At 45.5% G+C, this 23,362-nt stretch overlaps 1 protein-coding gene across 3 annotated transcripts in view; it reads right to left on the minus strand.

Annotated features, from left to right (window-relative positions):
- ADAM12 (ADAM metallopeptidase domain 12) overlaps nt 1–23,362 on the minus strand; it is a 329,491-nt gene that overhangs the window by 5,281 nt on the left and 300,848 nt on the right. For 2 of the 3 annotated variants that reach the window (XR_014309055.1, XM_082721242.1), the window contains exons 19-22: nt 22,682–22,817; nt 21,950–22,058; nt 19,960–20,139; nt 1,722–1,852 (exon numbers count right to left, since the gene is read on the minus strand). Coding sequence is in view for 2 of the 3 variants with exons in the window: in XM_082721242.1 (XP_082577368.1) it covers nt 1,722–1,852; nt 19,960–20,139; nt 21,950–22,058; nt 22,682–22,817 (556 nt within the window). In the remaining variant the exon portion in view is untranslated. Of the gene's footprint in view, nt 1–69; nt 1,152–1,721; nt 1,853–19,959; nt 20,140–21,949; nt 22,059–22,681; nt 22,818–23,362 lie in introns of those variants that run through there. The other variant, XM_082721243.1, reaches the window with a different exon arrangement.

Genomic DNA, 23,362 nt, shown 5'->3' on the forward strand with positions numbered 1-23,362 from the left:
CTTCTCTAGGAGCCACGTGAGAAAAAGCAAAACCTAGGTGAGACCAATTTTTGTGATGCATTTCATAGAACTCTCCATCGTGGCCATACGTATCAGTACAGATGTCTCCATGGGAACAGCCCCTGAGCTACTAGGCATCTGGGACCCGGAGTGGTCCCCATCCTGCGTGCGTCTACACTGATGGTGTGTCATTTCTCCAAAGTGCGCCTGCCATGACCTGGTGAGCCCGTGCACGTCTGGGGAGCAGAGCTGGGCATGTGGGAGCCCTCGGAAACGAGTTCTTCTTCTTCAAGGGCAAGACCAACACCAGCTTGCGCCGGTGCCAGTGGCCGGCATAGGGGACGACAGGCCACGGCTTGGTGGCATTTAAAAAGAGAGCTTTCCCCTAATCGCGTCCGCATAAAGTGGTGCTTTTTCTTTTGAACTAGAAAAGTAACTTTAAGACTGGCATACGAACCACAGAGAAATCATTAGCATGCTCTGCAATCTTTCTGTGTTTCCACAGTCGGGACTGAAACCACAGCTCTGCCCCCTTGACCGGCATTATCTCTGGGATTTATGAGGCTGCTTGTGCTCTCACAGGCTGAACATTTTTCCCAAAAGCTGTAATGACATCACGAACGTGTTTTCCGCATTGGAGATGCTGAATTATTGAGCCCAGGGCCTGGCCAACACCCTACCTTTGGTTCCTTGGAGCTCCTACAGCAAGCTTCCTGCCAAGGGGGTATGCGTGTCAGAAGGGTGTTTTGGCTGCGGGTGTAACCCTACCCGTGGCGGGGAGGGACGGGCGGCCAACATGAAGCCTCTGTCTGTTTCCAGGGTATAAATCCTCTGGCTGCGTGAGCAGGGAGGGGCAGCCCACTGGCCCCCTTCCCTGGCATTTGCACTATACCAGAAATAACTGCTTGTAACCTCCAGAACATAGGTAAGAGTAAAAGGTTAAAAAAAAAAAGGAGTTTTGAGTCTTTTACATTTTTCATGTAACTTTCATATAAACTCATTAGGAGTTTATATAATAGTGGCTCAGTTTGACACCTCGCTGGCAAAATTCCTGGAAACGGGATAGCTTTCGAAAACCAGTGTGGGCCAGGCCCGGTGGTGAACCTCCCTGGGTCCCTTGTCCTCTGGGACAGGGCAAGCGATGACCGTGGCTGGGTGACAGTCGTGAAAGTGGCTTCTTTTGTTAGCTGGATGGAGAAGCTCCCCGTCGCCCCAGGTGTGCAGGAGCTGACCCCTCACCTCGCCTCTCTCGCTCAGCTGTGACCACCCCCCCCAAAATCACCTCCTTTCTGGGGACCCCAGGGATGGGGTCAAGTTTATGAAGGTTTCCAGTGGTTTTGGGGGTATGATCCGCCTTCACGGGATCACACCACTTGGGAGCTGTTTGTCTTCACCATGTAGGGGGATAGGGCCTGGCTCACCTCAAGAGCCACGGGTTTCCCAAGCTCACAATCTAGTGCTACTTGAACTTGGTTTCTCTTAGGGACACTGGGGTGCTTACCAAGAGCCACTGGGTGATCCTGGGGATTACAGGCTTGTGAGTGCCTCATGCTAATGTTCCTGTCAGCTTGGGCAACCCTCTTACACTGTGCCCAGGTATTGGGGGACAGGAAGCCCGGCCTTAAACTATTGGCCTCTGTCCTGATGGGGCTGGGAAAGCACGGGTCAGTGTGGCTGCCGCACATGGTTCTGGGGAGAAAGGGAGAGGCTGTTACACCGACCTGAGGGGCACCAGGCGGAGCCCAGCCTCCTGCTGTCCTGGGGCCCTGGCTGAGGCACTGGTGAGCCGGCTGGTCCTGTTCAAAGGATCTGCAGGCAGAGGCTTCTGAGGAGGGTTTGGCTTTCGAGTTCCCTGCAACAAACCACAAGATGGTGCGATCACCTGTCTCTGTGAGCTGTAACCAGGCCCTCACCTCAGGGGTCGCCAGTCCCCTGGCCGGAAGTGGAGACTGGGGTCAGGGGCCGGGCTACACAGGTTTCACGTCTGGAGTAAACTTGCTGAACGTGTCCTCTCACCAGACAAGTTGTTACCTTTGTTAATCTTCTCACCAACATTTCTTCTAATAACTAAAAGATGTTTCAATAGCCTCGCCTAGTTACAAAGGAGGGACTCCAGAGGCCACCCTGGTCCCAGGCCTTGGGCGACAGTGCACACTGGCGTTTGAGGCCAATGCTACCTGGAGGAGGTGAGCTTTCCTGTGCCTGCAAGCTTCCTTTCAATTTGTAAAGACCTAAAACTGAGAGGTTGGTAAAAATCTTAATTTTCCAGAATCGTGTAACAATTCATCTAGCCACGAATGAATGTGCTAACACAAGTGATGATCTTCCCCACACCACCGTGGGGTCCCTCTACCCCATCACAATCCAGATTGCTGAGTGAAATGCACTGAAATTCTTCTACCAAAACACTTAATTCAAAGAATCACAAACTCACACAGAACATGACAACGGGGAGGAAAACCTAAGAACGTGTTTTGAGGGACCAGGCGTCACTCTCTAGGGAAGCTAATGGAAAGGTCATGTTGAGCAGAGCATGGACTTGGGAGTGACACTCTGAAGACCACGCTTTGGGACTGTGCTGGTCACTTAATATGTCTAAACCTCAATTCCTTCCTCTGTAAAATGGGGGACAAAAGCACCTATCTGAAAGCATTGTTACACAGACTACATAAAATGATGTGTGGGGGTGGGGGATGGGCCCCTCAGCGAAGCATCTGCCTTTGGCTCAGATCACAATTCTGGGGTCCTGGGATTGAGCCCCACATCAGGCTCCCTGCTCAGTGGGGAGTCTGCTTCTCCCTCTCCCTCTGCCTCTCTCCCTGCTCTCTCTCTCTCAAATAAAATCTTAAAAAAAAAAAAAAAAAGTTTAGGAAGCCCCCAGAACATAGATTATTATTAATACCATTGGCATTCCCTCATGCCACAAATTTTTAAATGCTTAATGGAAATATGAGAAAAGCAACAAACAATATAGTAAAACACAAGTCACTTGTTTTCAGGGGCCCCTTCCCCTGGCTACCCTGAGAAGAAGGGGTATGGGGTGGGGTCCCGGGGTTGAGGTCAGTTACGTGTTGACCGTGTTCTCCTCTTGGCCCACAGAGAACACGGGTGCCAAGATACCTTCTTCTCTGGTCTTTGGAGCCTAGAAGCACTCGCAAATGCACAGCAAGTCTGTAGGAAACAGTGTTAGAACCTCAAGGGACACAGGATGTCCTCATAAGCAGATGACCTACTTCCCTGGCATAGGCTCACTAGTCCATACTTCCAAGACCACTTAAGAGGATTTTGAAACACTTGACTTGAATTTCTCACAGTACTTACCCCACTAAAATTACATTTCCTCTGCAAATGGGGCTCAGTTGAAAGAATGCAAATGTGTATAATCACCATTGAGCATATCTTTGTGAGCGGAGGAAGCAAGTCTGGAAACCACAGCTGTATGGAAAGTATGCCAAGTTGAAACAGCGAGCAACGGGCCACTGACCAAGGGATAGACTTCAAAGAGGCATTTCTATACCAGTTCTTATTAAAGGAAACCAAATAGAGCAAATGCCTTAAGTCGGCAGAAAGACAGTCTAACATGCCTACGAGGAGGCTGCACACCGAGCATGGGCTCTTTAGAGAGTCAGCCAGGCTCTGCAAACATGGGGATTACTTAGACTCTAAGTTATAGAGAGGGGTTGCTAACAGGACCTTCCTCAGGAGGTTGATGTGAGGACAGAACCATTAACTGGAAAGCTCTCCACGCAGGTCCCAGTACGCAGTGTCCAATGAGTTATGGGTAAGCTGTCTTACAGCTATTAGAAGCAAATTTACCATCTGAAGGTACCGCAATCCTAACAACAAACTTTGGGTAATAAACTATGGGAATAAATCAAACTCCATGTCCTAGAAGTTGGCGGAAAACTATGAGCAAGAGATTAGCCTGTGATGTAAAAATGAATGCACACACCTATAAAACTGAAAAGCTTTGAGGTTTAAGTGATTCATTCTTCAATGATACTGGTTTTGCTCCTAAGAATGAATAAGTATCTGGTCTTGGTAATAAAGATAATGTCAGGTTTTTATTGCAGTGCTGGAGAAAAAGTGAGACCCCTGTTATAATGTATCATAATACATTAGGATTTATCACAGAAACTCAGGAGATAGTTAGCTTGGCCATTCATTCTAGTTTGTTGGGGACATTTGCAATTTATGTTCATGGCACTGTTTAATTATTAATCACCACCTCTCTCAGCTATGTTCTAGTTTAAAGGATAAATTGTACGGTCACCATAGTGACCAAAGCCCAAACAGTGGAAATGTTGATCGAAAGTTCTGACGTCAAACCCTGGGATCTGCAAGACCCCGATCCACTGTGAATCGGTCACACTCACCAGTGCTGCCTAGGTGAGATGTCTGCTTCCTGCCAGGCCCGAACAGGCCCAGCAGAGCAGCGGAGTTAGTGAAAGAGGAAGCATCCTCCCTTCTCAGATGTCAGGCATGGTGACGGGGAGCCTACAAACAGGTGCGAGGAAGCCCTAGCTGCACAGGGCAGGACCTTGCAGGAAGAGGTAGGGTTCCCACATGCCCTGTCAGGCACCACTTTTCCCGCTGCCTTTGTAAACCTCGGTTTCCAAGAAAAGTCCAGCCTGGCCACAAAGTGTCATCAAAATGGAGTCGAGAAAGTACTCCCGGCCAGATTGTTCATACTCAATACATATTCCTGTAGACCCATTAAAATCAGGAATTCAGACTCACATTTTTCTCCCTTTACAACTTCCAGATATTGGAGGAAAATCGAGATATGCCATCAGGTAGAACTGTCCCCATTTGTCCATGTTCTGCTCGTGTTTTAGTGGCAGCTATATATTTCAAAATTTTAAGAGGGTTGGGAATACAGTTTTAAATCTAAACAGAGTCCTCTATCTTGGCCCCCACCAACTGTTATCTACCTCTGTGTAAGCCACGGCCAATGCATCCTGCTTATCCGAGACCTCTCCACAGGAAGAGGAGATTTTATCACAGGAAAATGCCAGTGATGCTGCAGACATCACTGATGAGCTCATACAGGGTCAGGGGACGCCGTCAGCCTCCCGTCCATACTCAGCCTCTCTCTGGCTCTGTGAGGAATATATGCCAAGGACAACCAGTTCTCAGGGAAATGCTGCAATTTCTTTTTATTCTTCCTTCAAAAAAGCAAAAGTCTCAACAAATTGGCTCTCTTAAAAGAACACACTTACACTGGTCTGTAAGGTGACCTTGACCCTTCTTTCCGAGACTACCTGAAAACAGTGTAGAAAATGCATATAAAGGAACAATACTCCATCTTTAAGGAAAACTTACAACCCCCAAAAGGAGGCGAATTATCCAACAGGCCAGCATGAAGAAAGGTCCTGTGATGCAGCAGATGTCTGCCATTGCCAATCTGACATTGGAGAGGGGAAAAACCTTGCTTGAAGTGGGTATGAGGAGAAAGCAGATGCTGTGATATGTCTGGGCTACATAAGCAACAGTGTAGACAGGCCCAGTCATCTGTGTAGGCCTGGAGAAGGGCCAGGGCCCGCACAATCCATGCTGGGAGCAGGGAAGACCAGACCACTCTTCCCTCAGAGCCCTGAGCACTGGCCTGGCCTTTCCCTCAGCTGTCTTGTGATTGGATTTCCAGGAAGAACTGCCCAACTCTAAGGAGGAATTGGATACCCTAGGAAAAGGAAGGCAAATGAAGAACCCATCCTGCAAAAATGTCTGTCTGTAGAAATGAAAAAGAGAGGCAGCAAAACTCAAATAAAACCATGAAAACCAAGGAATAAAATAGCACCAAACACAGGGCTGTGAGGGTCCCAGCTGAGGGAGATGAAAAGTTCCACAGTACAATAAAGACCACAGCAAAGACAACACAACATATGTACAAGTGGTGTCACTTAAGGGATCTGAGTGAAGATGGAAGAAATACCCACAATTATCTTGTAAAAGCTTTCCTAACAGTGAGAGGGTCAGATCCATGGATTACTCCTATTTCCCCAGGAGAATGAATTTGACTCCTCAATTGTAAGATACAAGCTACAGAAGTTACCGGCAAGCAGAGACCAAATCATTTCACTTAGAAGGACAGAAAAAAAGCGCCAGCTTCTGATTTGTCCAGGGAAGACGGAGGAAGCCCATGTATAAGAGTTCAGGGAAAACAACATGTGACCCCTTAATTTTATACACACACTGTGGCTGAGAAGCAAAAGTAACAGCCAAGTGTCTTTGAACATGCAAGAGTCAGGGAGTGTACCTCTGTAGGGCTCTCATGGAAGGAGGTACCATAGAATGTCATCAGCTAGCCAGACAAGGAATGGATGTGTGGCAGAAAGATCATCCATGAGTGTCAAATCCTTTCAGTATAGACCTGCATCAGTCCAAACTGTGGTGTTCATGGCTACAGAACAGAACGTTATAAACCATGGTAATGGAGACAGTACAGACCTAACCAGCTGGAAGATGAATCTCCCATTTCTGGTTATATGGCAGGCTGGTTATTTTGACCTATTTTCTCTCTAAAACCACTAAAATTATTGGAGACACACACACACACACACACACACACACACACACTATTTTTTTTTGAAACAACAAAGAACTGCAAGATAGCAAGATATATCAGGTCCACATCTCACTGCAAGCAGCAGCCTGCAGAGCTGGGTATCTACTGAAGCTGAGAAGTCATTTGGCAAATTAAGGAAACCTAAGTTTTGGTTTTGATACCCTTGTATGGTGAGGGAGACAGGAGTCCAAGGTCAACATCAGCCCAAGTTTAATAGGACACTATTCTCTCCCTTCCTAACCTCTCCCCAATAAATCCAGGCTCTACAAAGAACTATAACTCTTGTAAGAATGTTCTAGAAATACTAGGAGACTGTAGGGGAGTTACCTTGGTGCTAGACAGACCAATGGAGGAAAATAAAGCTCTAACCATAAACTGCCCTCAAGGACCTGAAGCTGAGATCACATCACATTGGTAGATCAATCAGATCAAGTCATTGAAAGGGGTCTCAAACTGGTACTGCTTCCAGGCACCAGGAAGAGGCCAAATACATCTTCTCTGAAGGGTCAAACCTTCATCCTAGATCTCAACTTCCAGAAGGTTTTCTAGATAATTTTCCAGAAAAATGAGCAGCTCAGTAAAAAAATTACCAAGCACACAAAGAAGCAAGGAATCGTGAAAGAGACCTCAGGAGTAATATACCCAAAGATTTCATATTGTGGAATTATTTGAACACATTTTCTGTATTTAAGGAAATAAAATACAAGTCAGCATATTGCAATAAGGAAAATTTCTAGAAATAAAAGGTAAATAAAACATAATTGCCCCCCAAAGAATAAAATACTTAAGAATATGTCTAACCAAGGAGGTGAGACTAAAACATGGATGAAAGAAATTGAAGACAACACAAACAAATGGGAAGATACTCCATGCTCATGGATTGGAAGAATTAATGTTATTAAGATGTCCATACTGCCCAAAGGAATATATAGATTCAATGTAATTCCTATCAAAATACCAACAGCATTTTTCACAAATGAAAAGAGATAATACTAAAATCTGTATGGAGCCACAGAAGGCCCCATTAGCCAAAGCAAACTTGAGAAAGATTTACAAAGCTGGAGGTATCACGAGCCTAGATTTTAAGATATACTACCAAGCTATAATAATCAAAACGGCATTTTACTGGTACAAAAATGGACACATTGACCAGTGGAATAGAACAGAGAGCCCAGAAATAGACACATGCTTATCTGGTGAATCTATGACCAAGGAGGCAAGAATATACAATGGGGAAGTGAGTATCTTTAGTAAATGGTGCTGGGAAAACTGGACTACTTTCTTACACTACACACAAAAATAAGCTCAAAATGGGTTATAGACTTAAATGTGAGACCTGAGATCATAAAACTCCTAGAAGAGACGATAGGCAGTAATCCTTTTGACATTGGCTTTAGCAACATTTTTCTAGATAGGTCTTCTTAAGCAAAGGGAACAAGTCAACTATTGGGACCAGCCCCAAATGAAAAGTCTTTGCACAGCAAAGGAATGAACAAAATGAAAAGGCAACCTATTGAATGGGAGAAGATATTTGCAAATGACAGTTCCAATAAGGAGTTAATATCCAAATATACAAAGAACTTGCACATCTCAACACCAAAAAAATCCAATTTAAATATGGGCAGAGGAACCAAATAGACATTTCCCCAAAGAAGACCTGTAGATGCTCAACAGACACATGAAAAGATGCTCCACATCACTGATCACCAGGGAAATGCGAGTCAAAACCACACTGGGATACTACCTCACCTGTCGGAGTGACTGGTATCCAAAAGATAAGCAGTAACAAATGTTGGCTAGGATGTGGAGAATGGGAACCTCTTGCACTTTTGGTGCGAATAGAAGTTGGTGAAGATACTGTGGAAAAGAGTATAGATGTTCCTCACGACATTAAAATAGAAATATCATAGGATTCAGTAATTCTCTACTGGGTACTGACCCAAAGAAAATAAAGCCACTAATTTGCAAAGATATATGCACCCCTATGTTGACTGCAGCATTATTTACAAAGCCAAGATGTGGAAGCAGCTCAGTGTCCATCGATGGATAGACGGATAAAGAAGGTGTGGTGTGGATATACAATGGAATATTACTCAGCCATAAAAAAGAATGAGATCCTAGAGAGTATTATATGAAGTGAAATAAGACAGGGAAAAACAAACACCCTGTGATTTCACCTGTGGAGTCTAAACGTGTAATCCCCAAAACCAAATGAATGAACAAATAAACAAAAGCAGAAACCAACCCATAAATACAGAGAATAAAATCGGTGATTGCCAGTGGGAGGAGAAGTAGGAGAATGAGCAAAAAGGGGTGAAGGGGAATGGCGGGTCCAGGCTTCCTGTTATGGAAGGACTAAAGCCTGAGGACAAAAGGCACAGCATAGGGAACACTGCCAATGCTATCGTAATGGCAGTGTATGGGGAGAGATGGGAGCGAAGCTTCTGAGCATGTCCTCACGTATGGAGTTGTCAGAGCCTGTGTTGTGCACCAGAGACTAATGTAACATTCTGTGTCAGCTGTCCTTCAAAAAAAAGGAAAACACAGTTGAATGTAAGTGCAAACTGTGTGAAGCCAATTGTAGTCTGATACCATTTACATAAATTGAAAAACACGGTATATGATATATTCATTGGATATATGTATCTAATACTGTGAACATATTGAAAAGGTTCTATAGAAAAATCCACATCAACCTACAAAAGTGATTGTATCTGAGGCCGTCGCAGTGACATTGTCTGGACTGCCTTTTCTTTCTTTCTTTTTTCTTTTTTTTGATTTTTAAAAAATTAAATTTATTTATTTTCAGCATAACAGTATTCATTATTTTTTCACCACACCCAGTGCTCCATGCAATCCGTGCCCTCTCTAATACAATACCCACCACCAGGTTCCCCCAACCTCCCACCCCCCCCACCACTTCAAATCCCTCAGATTGTTTTTCAGAGTCCATAGTCTCTCATGATTCTTTTCTTTTTTTAAAAAAGGAAACTGTGCATGTCACCTATCTGAGATTTAAATAGGCACATGCACAAGATAATGGGCTGTACCTGTGTAGTGTAAATGTGGGTGAGCCCTACATTATTTTCACTCTTCTGTATTTCAAATGCCTTAACAACTCATGACAACCAAAAGGAAATTAATTTCAACCTTTGGGCCAAAGGAAAAAACAAAAGCGAAAGTGTAGGTTATTTTAAAATACGAATAGAACAGTACCAGTCAGAGCCAGTGAGCACAGACAATGCAGTGTTTGGAGGGAAATTCCTAGACCCCTGCACTGATCTGGTAACGTATGCACAAAATAAACAATGAAGTATGAACAGAAATGAACTAAGGGTCTAAAGTTAGAGAAAAAGATCTAGAGATGGAGGGAGATGAGGAAGGGGAAAAGCAGACATTAGAAAAACGAGGAGCTGTCATTTAGCAGAGACTCATTATACCACAGGCTCATGATATTAGAGATTTTCATGAAATGACCACGAAGCCCAGAGAGGTGCGCTCACCATCCGGGGTGTGCTGGGGGGACTAAGGTAGTGGGGCTGTGGCCGAGGGACAGAGACCGGGAGGCTGCGTTGCTTATACGGCCCCAGCCAGCTCCCATGGGAGCTGCCAAGGGGCCAGAAAACGCTAATAAAACACAGGCCGTGAAGGGACATAACAGCACACAGACTCAAGAAACAGGGTTGAGGATTACTTGGTTGGCCCTCTAGAAACAGGGAGTTGGATTCTTACTTCATTTTACACACCAACAACAATGGCAGATGGACCAAATATTCCAGTGTAGGAATCACAAAAGAATGAGACAAAAACCTTTGTGTTCTTGGGTAGGCAGGCCTCTCTAAAGACAATGAGGTAGCAGAGGAGAGGAAAAGAATTTACAAAAAAGGAAAAAAAAAAAACCCCACAAATGGATCTTATATCTTTGAAAAGAGGTTTTGCCTCATTTATGGGAAGTGAAATGTAGACACCACTTATTTTTTTTTAGCTATGATATGGGCAAAGCAAAGTAAACTCTCTGAATTCCGTATTGTTGGGGAGTTGGGGAGTAGAAATCAGCAGGACTCCTTTCCAGGCTGTTCTGTCCCATCAGATCATACGGCCTTTGGACAATCATTGTGTTCCCGGGGCTGTTACCCCACAGATGTCCTCTGCAAGGCCCTGAAGTCCTTGAGCAAGGACATGCCTGTTTGATGCAGCAAATGACTGGAAGCAACCCACGTGGCCCTCAGTAAAGGTCAGGTTAAGTAATTTATGGGATGGCGCCACAACAAAACACAAAGTAGCCGAAAGAACGAGGTGGACCCCCATATCACTGCTCGGGGACAGCCAGCGCTAGAGATGGCGGGGTGGGCTGCCACGTGAGTTCCAAACAAGAGGCTCAGAGGAAACAAGAGGCCGGCAAGCTGGCAGGTGCTAAAGGTGGGTGTGAGGCAGACAGTGTTTCATGATACTCTTTTCTCCAATTTTGAACATTCAAAAATTTCCAAGTTTTCAATAATTTCTCTCTGCAGAGAAAGAGACAGTGGAAAGGAGGCTTTCACCAGTATTCCCAGTTGCAGTTACAAAAGCCTAGTAATCCTGCTCACTTCTGGCAAAGGAAGCCTGGGGCAGAGTGGGAGGGAGACCAGTTGTTAGAATCTAAGCAACCTCTGTTCTGTTGGAATCGGTAATCAGGGGCATCTATGACCTGTTAAAAAACATAAAGGGTAAAATCAGCATTTTTCTCAAGTACGGCTTGCGTGTTTCTCATAACTTTCTAAATGAGTGGAAAGCAAACATCCCTTAGAAAACTGTGACCACTGAATGGCTTTCCTCTGCGGTTCCTTCTCTCCAGAGAGATACAGGAAATAGATGTTTTTAAAGACAACACACGGGTTTGTCACATGAATAACTGGTATGGGATATGAAACCAGAGAAATTTCAGTTAAGATTCCTAGAAGTACTGGGCAGGTGGCAAGGAGAGGTCAGCAGGAGTCCAAGACCTTGGTAGCTACATTTCAGATTTACAGGACGAAGGGACTCAAATTTTTATGAATTCGTGACTCACGGAACGTGACGGCCACAGGGGAAAAACCGATAATGGGATGAGACTTATTTTTTACTACTTAAAATTCACATCCACTCGGTGTGTTCTTCTCGCATCTATTATGTTCAAGGGACTGGACGTGGGTGTGCCTGGGGATGCATGACCCAGTCTGTGCCTCGTGACATTGGGCAGAACAGATGACAAGGTCGCCCCTGAGGCAGCAGGTGAGCACGGAGGCTCACGGGAGGACGGCGGAGAAGGTCAGACAGGAGGCTGCCTCGGACAGCATCTGGGCAAAAGGGGGAAATTTGGAAAGCAGCGAGCAGGTATGGTGGGGTGCAGGGGGCACAATTTCCAGCACTTGTGCTCAGCTACTAGCTTTTGGGTTGCCTGGCTTAACGAAGGTTTCTAGAAAGATCAGCTTCGTTGTATTTCATCTCACTTCCTTGGGAGGAACATCTTGACAAATGGATTTCCTTTTCTCATTACATATCAGCATTTCTGATGAGAAAGGATCTAAATCATCAGATTTCCAGGCCCCATGAGCGCTGGTTTAAATACCAGACACCCACACAGGCCAGAAGGGTACAAGTCCTTATTCATTCAAACGCCGAGTTCATTCTGTTGAAAAGGACTTGGAAAGTCAGGGCTCCGCCTCAGAGTCCAGATTAATTCATTTTGCTCACGTCTATATCCTAAAGCGTTTAGGAATGAGGAGCTGTTGTTTACGAGGAACAGCTGGGGGTGCGGGGGTGGAACTGCTCAGCACCCCTTCTGTGAGGCTGGGGGGGGGAGGGGATTTGGAGCGCCTTGAAACAGACATTGTAACCCGCACCCCCACCCCAGGCCACTGAAGAAAGCTGTTGTTCTGCAGCCCTCTTAGTCCACAGAGACGGCACGGGAGGAGCTGGTCTCGTTTGACAGAACATGGCTGGTAGTATGTTCCACAGACACAGACAAGGCGCCGATGAGGAGAAGCGCCTGTCAGAAACACGGAACCGACCACCTCCACCTCTGCGGAACATGCACGTTCAAATACCAATTTCTTGGTATTTGAAAACGCGGCCCCAGGACCGCTCTGATTCTGAGCAAGGACCAGCTCCAGGAGAGACGAGTCAGGACCAGAAGGACCCGAGCTCGCTCGCATCGCAAGCCAAAGGACAGAGAAATACAGGACTCTCATGTTGCAGACGCAAGCCTCTACAGGACGCCAGGAGGTCCGCCCCCCCTGCCCCCTCAGCACCTTGTATCTCTGCAGCAAAATGGGGGCAAAAATGAATTCAACACGGCGGAGATGGTCGGTGGTCTGAACTAGGCTAATCTGAACAGTCTTCAGCCAGAACAGTGTCTGCCTCCCTCCTCTCCAGCTACCCACCTGTCCCAGACTGCAGGCAGCGAACGTGGTTTTCCCACCACTGGGAGCCTTTCTACCAAGCTGTTCGGCCTCACTGGACCTGGTTCCATCCTCTGCAAAATGGGGCCAAGGGGGATGTCAGCTCCCAGGCTCCGGGAGAGGGTCAGAAATGCCCATAAAGACGCTTGGCTCAGGAATGCCGGCCACGTCATCGGTGTTCAGTAAATGTTTGCTATGTTACACCGATTTAAAATAGAAATAGAAAGCTCCTTATACCAAGACAATTAGTAAAACCGCACACCCAGACACATACATGCCCACAGAAATACACTTCTACGCCATTCGGTTTTGAGAATAAAAATAGCAATGAATCCTGTCGCCCCCGTTTTGAGGACATTTCTGCAGTGCAGAGAAGCTGTGCCAGAAATAGGGCTGGCAAGCATTCTCAGGGGCCTACCAGCTCTTTCAGGAAAAGACTCTGATTCAGCAAAAAATCAATCTCAGGAGCAGATCCAATTGTCCTTTTTTGGTTCTTATTTTCCTGAAGAAGCTAATCTGACTAGAAAAACAATCTCAGCCAGTTCAGTATTATAATTCACTGATAAGATTGCTCAGAGGAAAAGCACTTCCTAGCATTTTCCAGGAAACTAAGGGCTTAAAGAAATCAACAAAAACGACCCTGGGCCAAATATCCTCACACAGCAGCATGTATAGTTCAAATGCCATTTCATGGGGCAAATCTTAAAATAAAATACAGATAAAAGAGGGACACTTGCATGAAGGTTTTGCTCTTTAGAAGAATGGCCCGGCTACGGATTGAAGGTGCCTCTTAGGTTCCCTCTAGAATCCTGGCACATTTCAGTCTGACAGCCGAAAATTGCATTGCAATCTGCTGCTACTTAGTACAGCCCTCTCTAGACATAAATTTCTGTGAGCAGAAATCTTTTTTTTTTTTTGACAGAAATATCTATTTCTTAGATGTGACATTGAACACATTTTTATTTAAACTTTAAATGACTTCATTAAGCCAATTAATCAGAATAAACTGCATAAAGACATTCAGGAGGAGGACACAGGGGGTCACAGAGGTGTGTGACTGCCTACAGTTGTGCCTTCTGTCGTTGACATCCTTGAAATCTAATGAAAAACCCCAACAGTTTGTCCCCATCTTGCTCTCTTCTCTTCCAGGAGCAAAATTACGCACACCGATGTCTGCCAGTCGAGAATACGAGTGGTCTTCCTATCTTGCAGGCTTTGGCGGGTCGCACCTCACTGTTCAGGCTTAGGTGGCTCGAGGCCTTCTCTTACGTGACAGGAGGCCACTCGGTCTATGACCAAACTTGTCATTTTCCCTGTGTGGCGTCTGTGTACCCGGCTGCTGCCTGCCTCCTCCCCTGCGCTCCTCTTCCCGACCCGGGTTGGGATCCTCTCCAAGCATCTCAGAGCTGACTCTGCAGGCGCTGTCCTCCCCCTGGACATCAGCCTTGCCTCCCTACCCGGGACTGGCTGGAGGCCACCGTGATGATGGTCTGCCTGCTTCCCTGAGAGTTTAAGTAGGTCAGAGGGCACCAGCATACAGATATTTCCCCTCCAAGGTCCCTAGCTCACCCAGTGTTTCTGGGGCCTCCCTCCCTTCTGGAAGTCAGGTCAGTTGACTTCATGAACCAAGTGTGTGGTCCAGACAGTGATCCTCTGGCTGGATTCTGTGCAGGTCATCAACTTCCAGGTGTCTGTCCCTCCTGTCCCTGCCCAGGGGTCAGGCTGGAGCCTGCCATCTCAAGTGGCTTCTTCCCAAGAACTTCCTTTCAGACTTCTGCTCAAGACCCACACTTGCTAGGTGCTGTATCTTCTCCCCTTACTACACATTATTCTATTTTAAAAAATGATCATAATGATAATATTGACTTTTTTGGGGGGGGGGTGCAAAGTTGAGTGATTTTTAACCCTTTCATGGAGAAAAACAACAGAGAATATCTTAAGACTGACCATCCCCAGAAGGGCTCTAAAGCTTTCTGGGATCCGTGCACAGACTTCCTTTCTTTCCTCTTCACTTCCTGCCAGACCGAGATGAACCACCCAGCAGCAGGACCCACGGAAAAAGGCACCTGGTGCTTCCAAAGTGGCCTGAAAGATGGAAACGTCTTTCTGGTTGGTCTGATCCCTGCTGCCCTCCCCTCAGACCCAACACACACAAGGGAGCCTTCCTGCAGGGCAGGGTCAATGCCACGCTGGGTGTGGTATTCCGTGATGCTCCCCAACGACACAAGGCACAACTGTAGGCAGTCATACACCTCTGTGACCCCCCTGTGTCCTCCTCCTACTCTCCTGTTCCCAAGCCCGCCTTCTGCCTTTCATGCTCTGGGGGAACTTGGCAAGTCAGCCAGCAGCCAGATGAACGTACTGCCTTAAGTTTTCTCTAAAATAGCTGGCAGGAGGAAAAGGAAATGAAGAGTTTGTTTCTTTGATCGAGGCCAAGGAGGTAGTTGAGAAGTTTGTGTTCCAAGGGACATTTTGCTGCAAAGGAAATGGTACCTGGGAAGGGGACGTCTGTGGACAAGACGGGGAGCGGAGTCAGACGGCCTCGATTTGTATAAATCACACAGAATGCTGGACAGAAAGATCAAACATTTAGCCTTTCGATGTGAGGTAGATATCATGTTTACGGTAACATTTTCCTTCTGGAAGGTTCAGATGGTAAGTCTGGATGAACGACACATGGCTAGCCATGTAGCTGTGTGTTTGTCAGGTTGTGGGGGACCGGGCACGGGGACTCAAAAGTGCAGTGTCAGTCAGTGGATTCGATCTGTGCTGCCAAGAATAAGCCACCTCCAAACACAGCCCACACCTGCATGGAATTAATTCCAGCTCTCTACGTGCGATGGGGGAGGAAGCGTGAGCTTAATCTATATCATATGTCTCGGAAAAGCTCCAGACAGACACCAGCCTGGAGTGAGAAATGTGGATTTTTCAGTTCCTAATGTTTAAAGGGTAACATTTCCTTCATTTCATAAAACAGAATGAAGGCCTTTTTCGGGGCCTGTTTTTAAAGGAAATCTTGAGGGAGAGACTTCTGTAGGCATTGGCTGCTGTCAGGAAAAAAAGATACCAGCAAGTGGAAATATTTTGCCTCAGATCCCATGGTCTGCTAAAGACAGTCCCAGTTTGACGTGGTGCATAGGCAAGTTGTTTAAAGAGAGACATAAAAAGCCTCAGCATGAGGGAATCCGTGGGAAAAGAGCTGGCAGGCTCTGCAGATATCTGAAATTTACAGGCAAAGTATTGAGTATGGGTGCATTTTCTGGGGGTTCATAGCTTTCATCAGATTCTCGAATAAGTCCATCACCCAGAAAAGTTTAGGACATGTTTACTGCCTTCCCCCAATGTAAATCCGAGACAGGTCAGAAAAACAACTGTAAAGAACTCTCAATAGCCAATAAAATAAACAGAAGAAACTAGAGGTAGACCTTGACTGATAGTGAAATGGAAGGGGACTTTGCAAGCACAAAGAAAGGGGAGAATTCACACAAAAGACAAATACATTTAACAGGCAAAACTGGAATTCCTTTTACACCCTAAAATATCATAAGTAAAATTTAAAGGTAAGCCAGGGAAAGGTTTGCAATAAATACCGCAAGAGGGAAAATGCTCTTGGTAAGAGGATGAACTCTTATGAATTGGGAAGAGCAAGTCTCTCCCAAATAGAAGAATGTAGGCCAAGGGCAGGAACAATTCACGGAACAAATACAGTCAATAGCAGCTCCATGCTGGAGCTAGCTGGTCCAAGCTCATGTCAGCCAATTCTCTACTCCTTGTTTGGTGAGATTACGTTGATGGCCTGAAATTGGCCACAGTGGGATTTTTTGCAGCAGAGAAATCACTGACAGATTAAGGCTTTTTTGTTTTTTGAGGGGCAATTTAATGTTACACCATTAGTTAACAGATATGTAAAACGCAATCTAAGTGTGCCAGTAATCAGAGAGATACAGAATGAGATGAGGTCTGGACAAGACGGAATAAGCCCCCTTCACACCATACCTCCCACAAATTACAACACAAAAGTCTGGAGAAAGTCCATAGAGCAACTGAGACTCTGAAAGTTGGAGAAAAAAATAAATGGACTGGCTGTCAGACCTCAGAACTCAAGGAATTACCCAAGAGTGAGCCCTTGTTTTTGTTTTTTTTTAAAAGGCCTTCTGGCTGCAGCCAATAGTTGGGGAACAGGGTGACTCAGTAAGAGCGAAAAATCTTGACCATACCCGACCTTACTCCAGTTCCAGGTGGGAAGCAGAAAAAGCCATTTCCTCTGCCCCCCAATTGGTCACCACATCCTGGAGATGGCAGAGCCCTGCTTCCCAATCCTGCTTACTATAACAGGCCACATCTCTTCCCTGGAACAGACTGTGGGCTAAACTTTTCAGTAGATTTCCAATCACCACAGAGGCGAGAAGGAAGTGGAACATTTTTCATATGTCAAAAAAAAAAATAGTCAACCCAGGATTCTATATCCAGTGAAAATATGCTTCAGGAGCAAAGGTGAAATAGACATCTTTGGATGAAGGAGAACCAAAGGAGCATGTCAGCATTGGACCTGCTTTAACAGAATAGTTAATGTTTCTCAGACAGGAAAGAACTGATAACAGAAAGAAAGTGAGAATATCAGGAAGAAAGGAAGATGAGAAAGGGTGGATAAGTGAGTAGAGATAGTAGACCAGCCTTCAGTTTTAGAACTTTGTTTTAAGCAACTCTGCTTCATGGTTGCAAGCAAAATTATAGCATCTGAAGTGGTTGTCAGTGCACATAAAGGTAACACTTAAGACATCTATGTGATAAATGGAGAAGGATAAAGAGACCTCAAAGGTGGTAATGTTTTTACACTTGAAGTGACAACATACCGATACTAGTAGACTGTGATAAATTACATCCATATGGTATAACCTTTAGAGAGCCAGCTTTTCAGTCAGGTGATTTTGTCCACCTGGGGACATCTGGTGAAGTTCAAAGACATGGTTCCATGTGCAACTGCCATCTTGGTAGAAACGAAGATGCTGCTAAGTGTTCCACAACACACATGACAGTCCCATAGAACAAAATATTACCCATCCCCAAACAACAATGCTGAGATTGTGAAAGCCTGCCCTATGGCAAATTACACAAAGACATATCTTAAAACACTGTAGATCACTCAACAGGGAACACTAAAAAATGTTCAACCGACCTACAGGAATTCAGGAAAGAGGAGCACAATAAACAAAAATCAGATGGAGCAAACAATATTAAAATGGTAGACAGGTTCTAACACAGCCATAACTACATTAAAAGTAAATGATCTAAACACACTTATTAAAAGACAGTGACTGACAGAATGGATGACCCAGCTACATGTGGTCTCTGAGAAACTCATTTTAATACAATGACCTAGGAAAGGTAAGAGTAGAAAGGTGGGAAAAGACACATCTTGCAAACACGAATCAAGAGAAAACTGAAGTGGGTATATGAGGATGAGATAAAGTAGACTTTAGAACAAAGGTAAATACCAGAACCAAAGAGGGCCAGGACATAATGACAAAAGAGTCTGTTCACCAAGAAAACACAGCAATCTTAACTCTGTGTACCACAAACACCAGAGCTTCAACATGCACGAAGGAAAAACTGATGGACTGAAAAGAGACACATTCATCATTGAAGACATCAACATCTCCTTTGAGTAAGTGACGGAACCACTAGACAGAAAAAAATGAGTTTTTTTTTTTTAATATATCAATTTGACAAAGCTTTGAAATGGTAAGACTTAGAACCAGCAAAGTCATGGAGACAGAGATGCTCTGTAATAATCTGGAAATACAAATATACATAGGGGTCCTGAAAAAAGGATTAAAAGGATTATAGCACTTTTCAACCCAATATTTTCATTTTTAGGAAGATCTCTTAAGGGAATAATTAAAGTGTCCCAAAAGTTATCTGTCTGCATCTTCACAACAGAACTATTTAGAATAGAACTTAAAAACATCCAAACTTGCCCACTAATTGGCAAGTGCTTAAAAAACTATTCTACCTACATATATAGTGCTATTTTTGAAGAGACACGTTTAAGAATTTTTAGTGCTGTGGTAAATAGGAATGATTTTCAGGCAAAAAAGGAGTCTGTAAAACAATGTACATACATAATAATCTAAATTAAGTTAAAAATACATGAAATTCTTAAATACAACAATTACTAGAAGTATGACAATGATAATAGGGAAAAATTATCAGGGATTATGTCTCTGTGTTTCTCATGTGCTTGTTTTTACTGTCTGCCCACCTCAAATTTTAATCCCGAAGTGATGTCTTATTCATGGTCTTAACAAACAGAAACCATCAACTTCTAAAACAGCATAAAAATGAGATAGATGACAGATACGGAGGATGTAATACTGTGCTGCATCTGGGAGGGAGGGACTTAATGGATGGTAAAAGTCTTGTGAGTCATTTTGAAAATAAAAAAAGGGTAAGAAAGTATGCCCACCAATATTCCTGAGTGACCATCTCTTTTTGTTTTTAAATATTTTACTTACTTGGGGCGGGGGAGAGCACAACCAAGCAGGGGCAGAGGGAGAAGGAGAAGCAGACTCCCCACTGAGCAGGGAGCCCAATGTGGGGCCCAGGACCCTGAGATCATGACCCGAGCTGAAGACCCGCGACCACCCTGCGACCCCTGAGGTGACCATCTCTGATTTATTGTGCAGGCCCTATTAGTAGCAGCGTCCTGTTCTTCTGAGAGTTTGGATTAGGTGGTAAGTGGGGCAGCTGCCTCAGCTATTCTGAATGCACAGATATTCCTGATAAAACACACATATTGTGACTATACCGAGCCCTGTACTAAATGCTTGCCATGGCTTATCTTGTTTAACCATCCAAGGAGCTGAGTTATCTGCATTTCACGGAGGCCCTGGCAAGCAGACCAACCAGAGGTCAGCATGTGGGCGGGTCTGGACTTGAATGACATCTATCACAAGAGCCGCGAGGGCATACCTGGGCCTGCCGGAGTGCAGGGCTGGCCGGCAGGGGTCTGGCGGGGACGAGGGGCGCACGAGGAGCCTTCTGGAGAGGCGGGAGCACTCGCTGAGGAGAACTGGGTGGAGGGGCGTCATGGGCTTGGAGGGGCCCGCTGATGTCCACGTTCTGACATGGGGGCCATCTCCTGGTATTGTCCTGTAGAGGGGAGCAAAAGCCATGGTGTCATGGGAGTCACCATTCCCCAGGAGGGGGCGGCGCTTACTAGTCGTGCATTCTCCCGAGAGGGAGCCCATCACTACTTGTGCAAACTTCACAGCTGGAGCAGAAGCACCCTCTGACCCAGTCTGGAATAGCGGATCCATTTCTCCAGGAGTTTTAAAAACTGGTTCATCAACAAATTCATCAACAAATAGGCCCAGGACACCTGGGCAGGCGCCAACAAGCATGACGACACAGACCACATCTGAAGGAAAGGATGGAGGAGTTATGAACTGAGGCAGCGGGTGGTGCCCTCCAGGCTCAGGGAGAACCAAGGGAACCCCTGGGAAGGACGATGGAGGCTTCTGGAAGCCGGCTGAGGTGAGGGGCCTGCACCTGGAGGGTCACCTCCTACATGGTGCTCCTGCTTTTAGGGCAGATCAGAACAGATGCCTCACACCCCCACCCTCCCTCTTTTCCTCCTTTCTCTTTTTCTAAAAACAGCTTTATTGAGGTTCCCAGAAAGACGGCTAATTGCACATAGTGGAACCGGGTGAAGTGGGACCCTTTGACATGTGTCCACACCAGTGGAACCATCACAACGAGCAAGGTAATGACATACGCCCACCGTCACCCTTGCCTCCCACTCCTCCCCGCCTCCCCTTCCCTGCAACTACTGGTCTGCTTTCTGTCACTGTGAAATAGTTTGCATTTTCTAGAATTCCACAGAAACGGCATCATAGAGTGTGGACTCTTCTTTTTACTTGGCATAATCATCTCAAAATTCATCTATGATGTCATATATATTAATAGTTCATTCTTTCCTATTGCTGAATAGCATTCCATGTGTAAATAGACCAAAGTTTGTTTATCCTTTTACCTGTTGTTGGAAATTTGGGTCATTTCCCATTTTTTGGCTCTTTGAAAGAAAGCTGTGTCTTTGGCTCTCACCAGCAAAGCTGGTGGTTCTTGCTATATAGTCCTACATTTGGGGCTGAGAGGTGGTAAAGCGTATTAGGAACCCAGTTCTCTAAACTTTTTATAGCAACGGAGATAAAATAGTTTATGATTTATCAAATAAGTGATAGTTCTATTTAAAATCATTTGTCATTTCTTGACACCAACACTGTCACGCATAATTTGGACTCTTGTTGAATGAGTCCAATATTCAAAAATTCTCATGCATGTGGCAGGAATACTTGATGGGGACGCCTAAATATTGGAGTGGACTCTGGTGATAATTCACAAGGAAGCAGGAAAGGTCAGAGCCAGGAGGCGGCCAGCAAGTTAGGGACTTGGGGTTTGGACCAGCTCTTTGAAACCACAGGCTAGAGTACACAGAGCTTACACAGCCCAGAGCTGGAGCAAAAGGGGCCCAGTCATGGGCTCCCTGTAACTCTTAGAAATGCATGGGGAGGTATAGGGCCAAAGATGATTCAGACCTTGCTGGCAGCGTCTGAAACCATAGGAGGGGCCCAGAGGCAGGAACCGCTTGGGAGGCAGACCCAGTGGGCCTCCTGGGAATTAGGTCTGGGTGCTTGGAGGGATCATGGCCCATGACGTACCACATAGTACATCACACCGGGGACATCGCCTCAACTGGATCTCGGAGAGCTTCCATGGGGCACAGTGGGAGTGGAAGGAGCCCCCAGCCATTACGTCACGAAGTGGGTGGACTCCACATTTCAGGGATCTGGTCCCATCACAAACTATCTGTAGATCTCTGGGATCTATTCCTACTCAAGCTCTGTTGAGAAACCCATGTCACAAGGTGCCCACGAACTTCTCATGTTTGTCGACAGCTTACCTTCGACATGCTGGAATGTGGCGGCTTCCTCATTAGGCCTTTGCTGAGGGGGCCGAGGTGAGCCTGACCAGGGTGGGAGCCGCGAGACGGCCGTGAAGGGCGCACACACCTGCAACACAATCGCGTTACACGTGAACAGGCGCATTTCCCCTCTGGTTGACTCGACTTTTTCTGATCTGTTCACAATCACGCTCAAAAATATAATTGACTTATTTTAACTCAATATGGTAAACATGCAAAGGAAAAATTATCTAACATTCTTACGAGATTAAAAAATATATATTGATTTTTTTTTCTCCCTAAAGCCACTATTCTGTGAAATTAGTTTTTGCAATTTATAGACACGTGGCTCTGAGACCCCTCGGAGTTATTTGGTAGAAAGAGGGCATTTCAGCAAGATTGTCTTCGAATGCATTTAGATCCAAAGTTACCCCAGCTGACGAAAATATTTTAAGATCCTGTGTCTTGTAAAAATTACTGATATAAGGGTGGGAACAAACGTATCAGTGTGATTCCGCCTGCTTACTCATGCAACGAGCAGCAAACAGTCTGAAGGGAAAGGAAAGGAGGCAGCTGGTCTGGCAAAGATTTTAAAAAACCAAAACAACGGTTTTACTATCTAAAAATCTGACCTCTTTCTTCGCTAAGGAAAACAAAGTGAGAAGAGGAGCCGTTTCCCGTGCGTTGATGGCAAATGCCGTCTCTGGAAAAGATGACCCAAACCCAGCGTACCTTAGCTTTTCAATGGTGGTTTTTTTATCTGTAAACAGCAGGCGAATTAATGTCTTCCTTTTCAGATAAACTACAAATCCAGCAGCAAGAAGACAGAGGATGGCCACCAGAATTCCTATGGTTAAACCTTGGTTATCTGAAACAAAACACATTTTGCTCAGGCAAAGAGAGTCATGATGAAATACGGGAAGTATCAGATCGTGGGCCTCACGGCCACGCGCGCTCTGAAGGAAGGAGCAGGAATGCCGTGAGGAGACGTACTGATATGTTGGTCTTAGTTCAAAGGTCATGTCTGAGGTTCAGTCTGCATCACCAGTGATGCATTTCTAATAGCTCTTGATAAACGGGAAGGTTGTCTGGCGGGTGGGACCATAGCCCTGACCACATGTCGCCGCCAACCCTCCCGCTGCCCCGTGGACATGGTGGCCACAGATGGTGGCAGGGAGCCGCTACCTCCCTGGACAGTGACCTCTCCAGCCCCCTCACAGATAAGCTCCTTCCCGTGCTCTCCTCCTCTCATTCTTTAACTCTGGGGTCTGTGTTTATTTTCTTTAGACCAAGACTCTACTTCTGGACATTGTCAAAATAAGTGAGAAAACCCCACAAAACCCATAGCTAAAAGGAAAGGCCCACGGATTTGCTTCTGTTAGATTTCATTGTGTTTGTTACGTTAGGGACTCA

Source organism: Mustela nivalis (assembly GCF_964662115.1).
Source record: "Mustela nivalis genome assembly, chromosome: 2".
NCBI classification, from domain to species: domain Eukaryota; kingdom Metazoa; phylum Chordata; class Mammalia; order Carnivora; family Mustelidae; genus Mustela; species Mustela nivalis.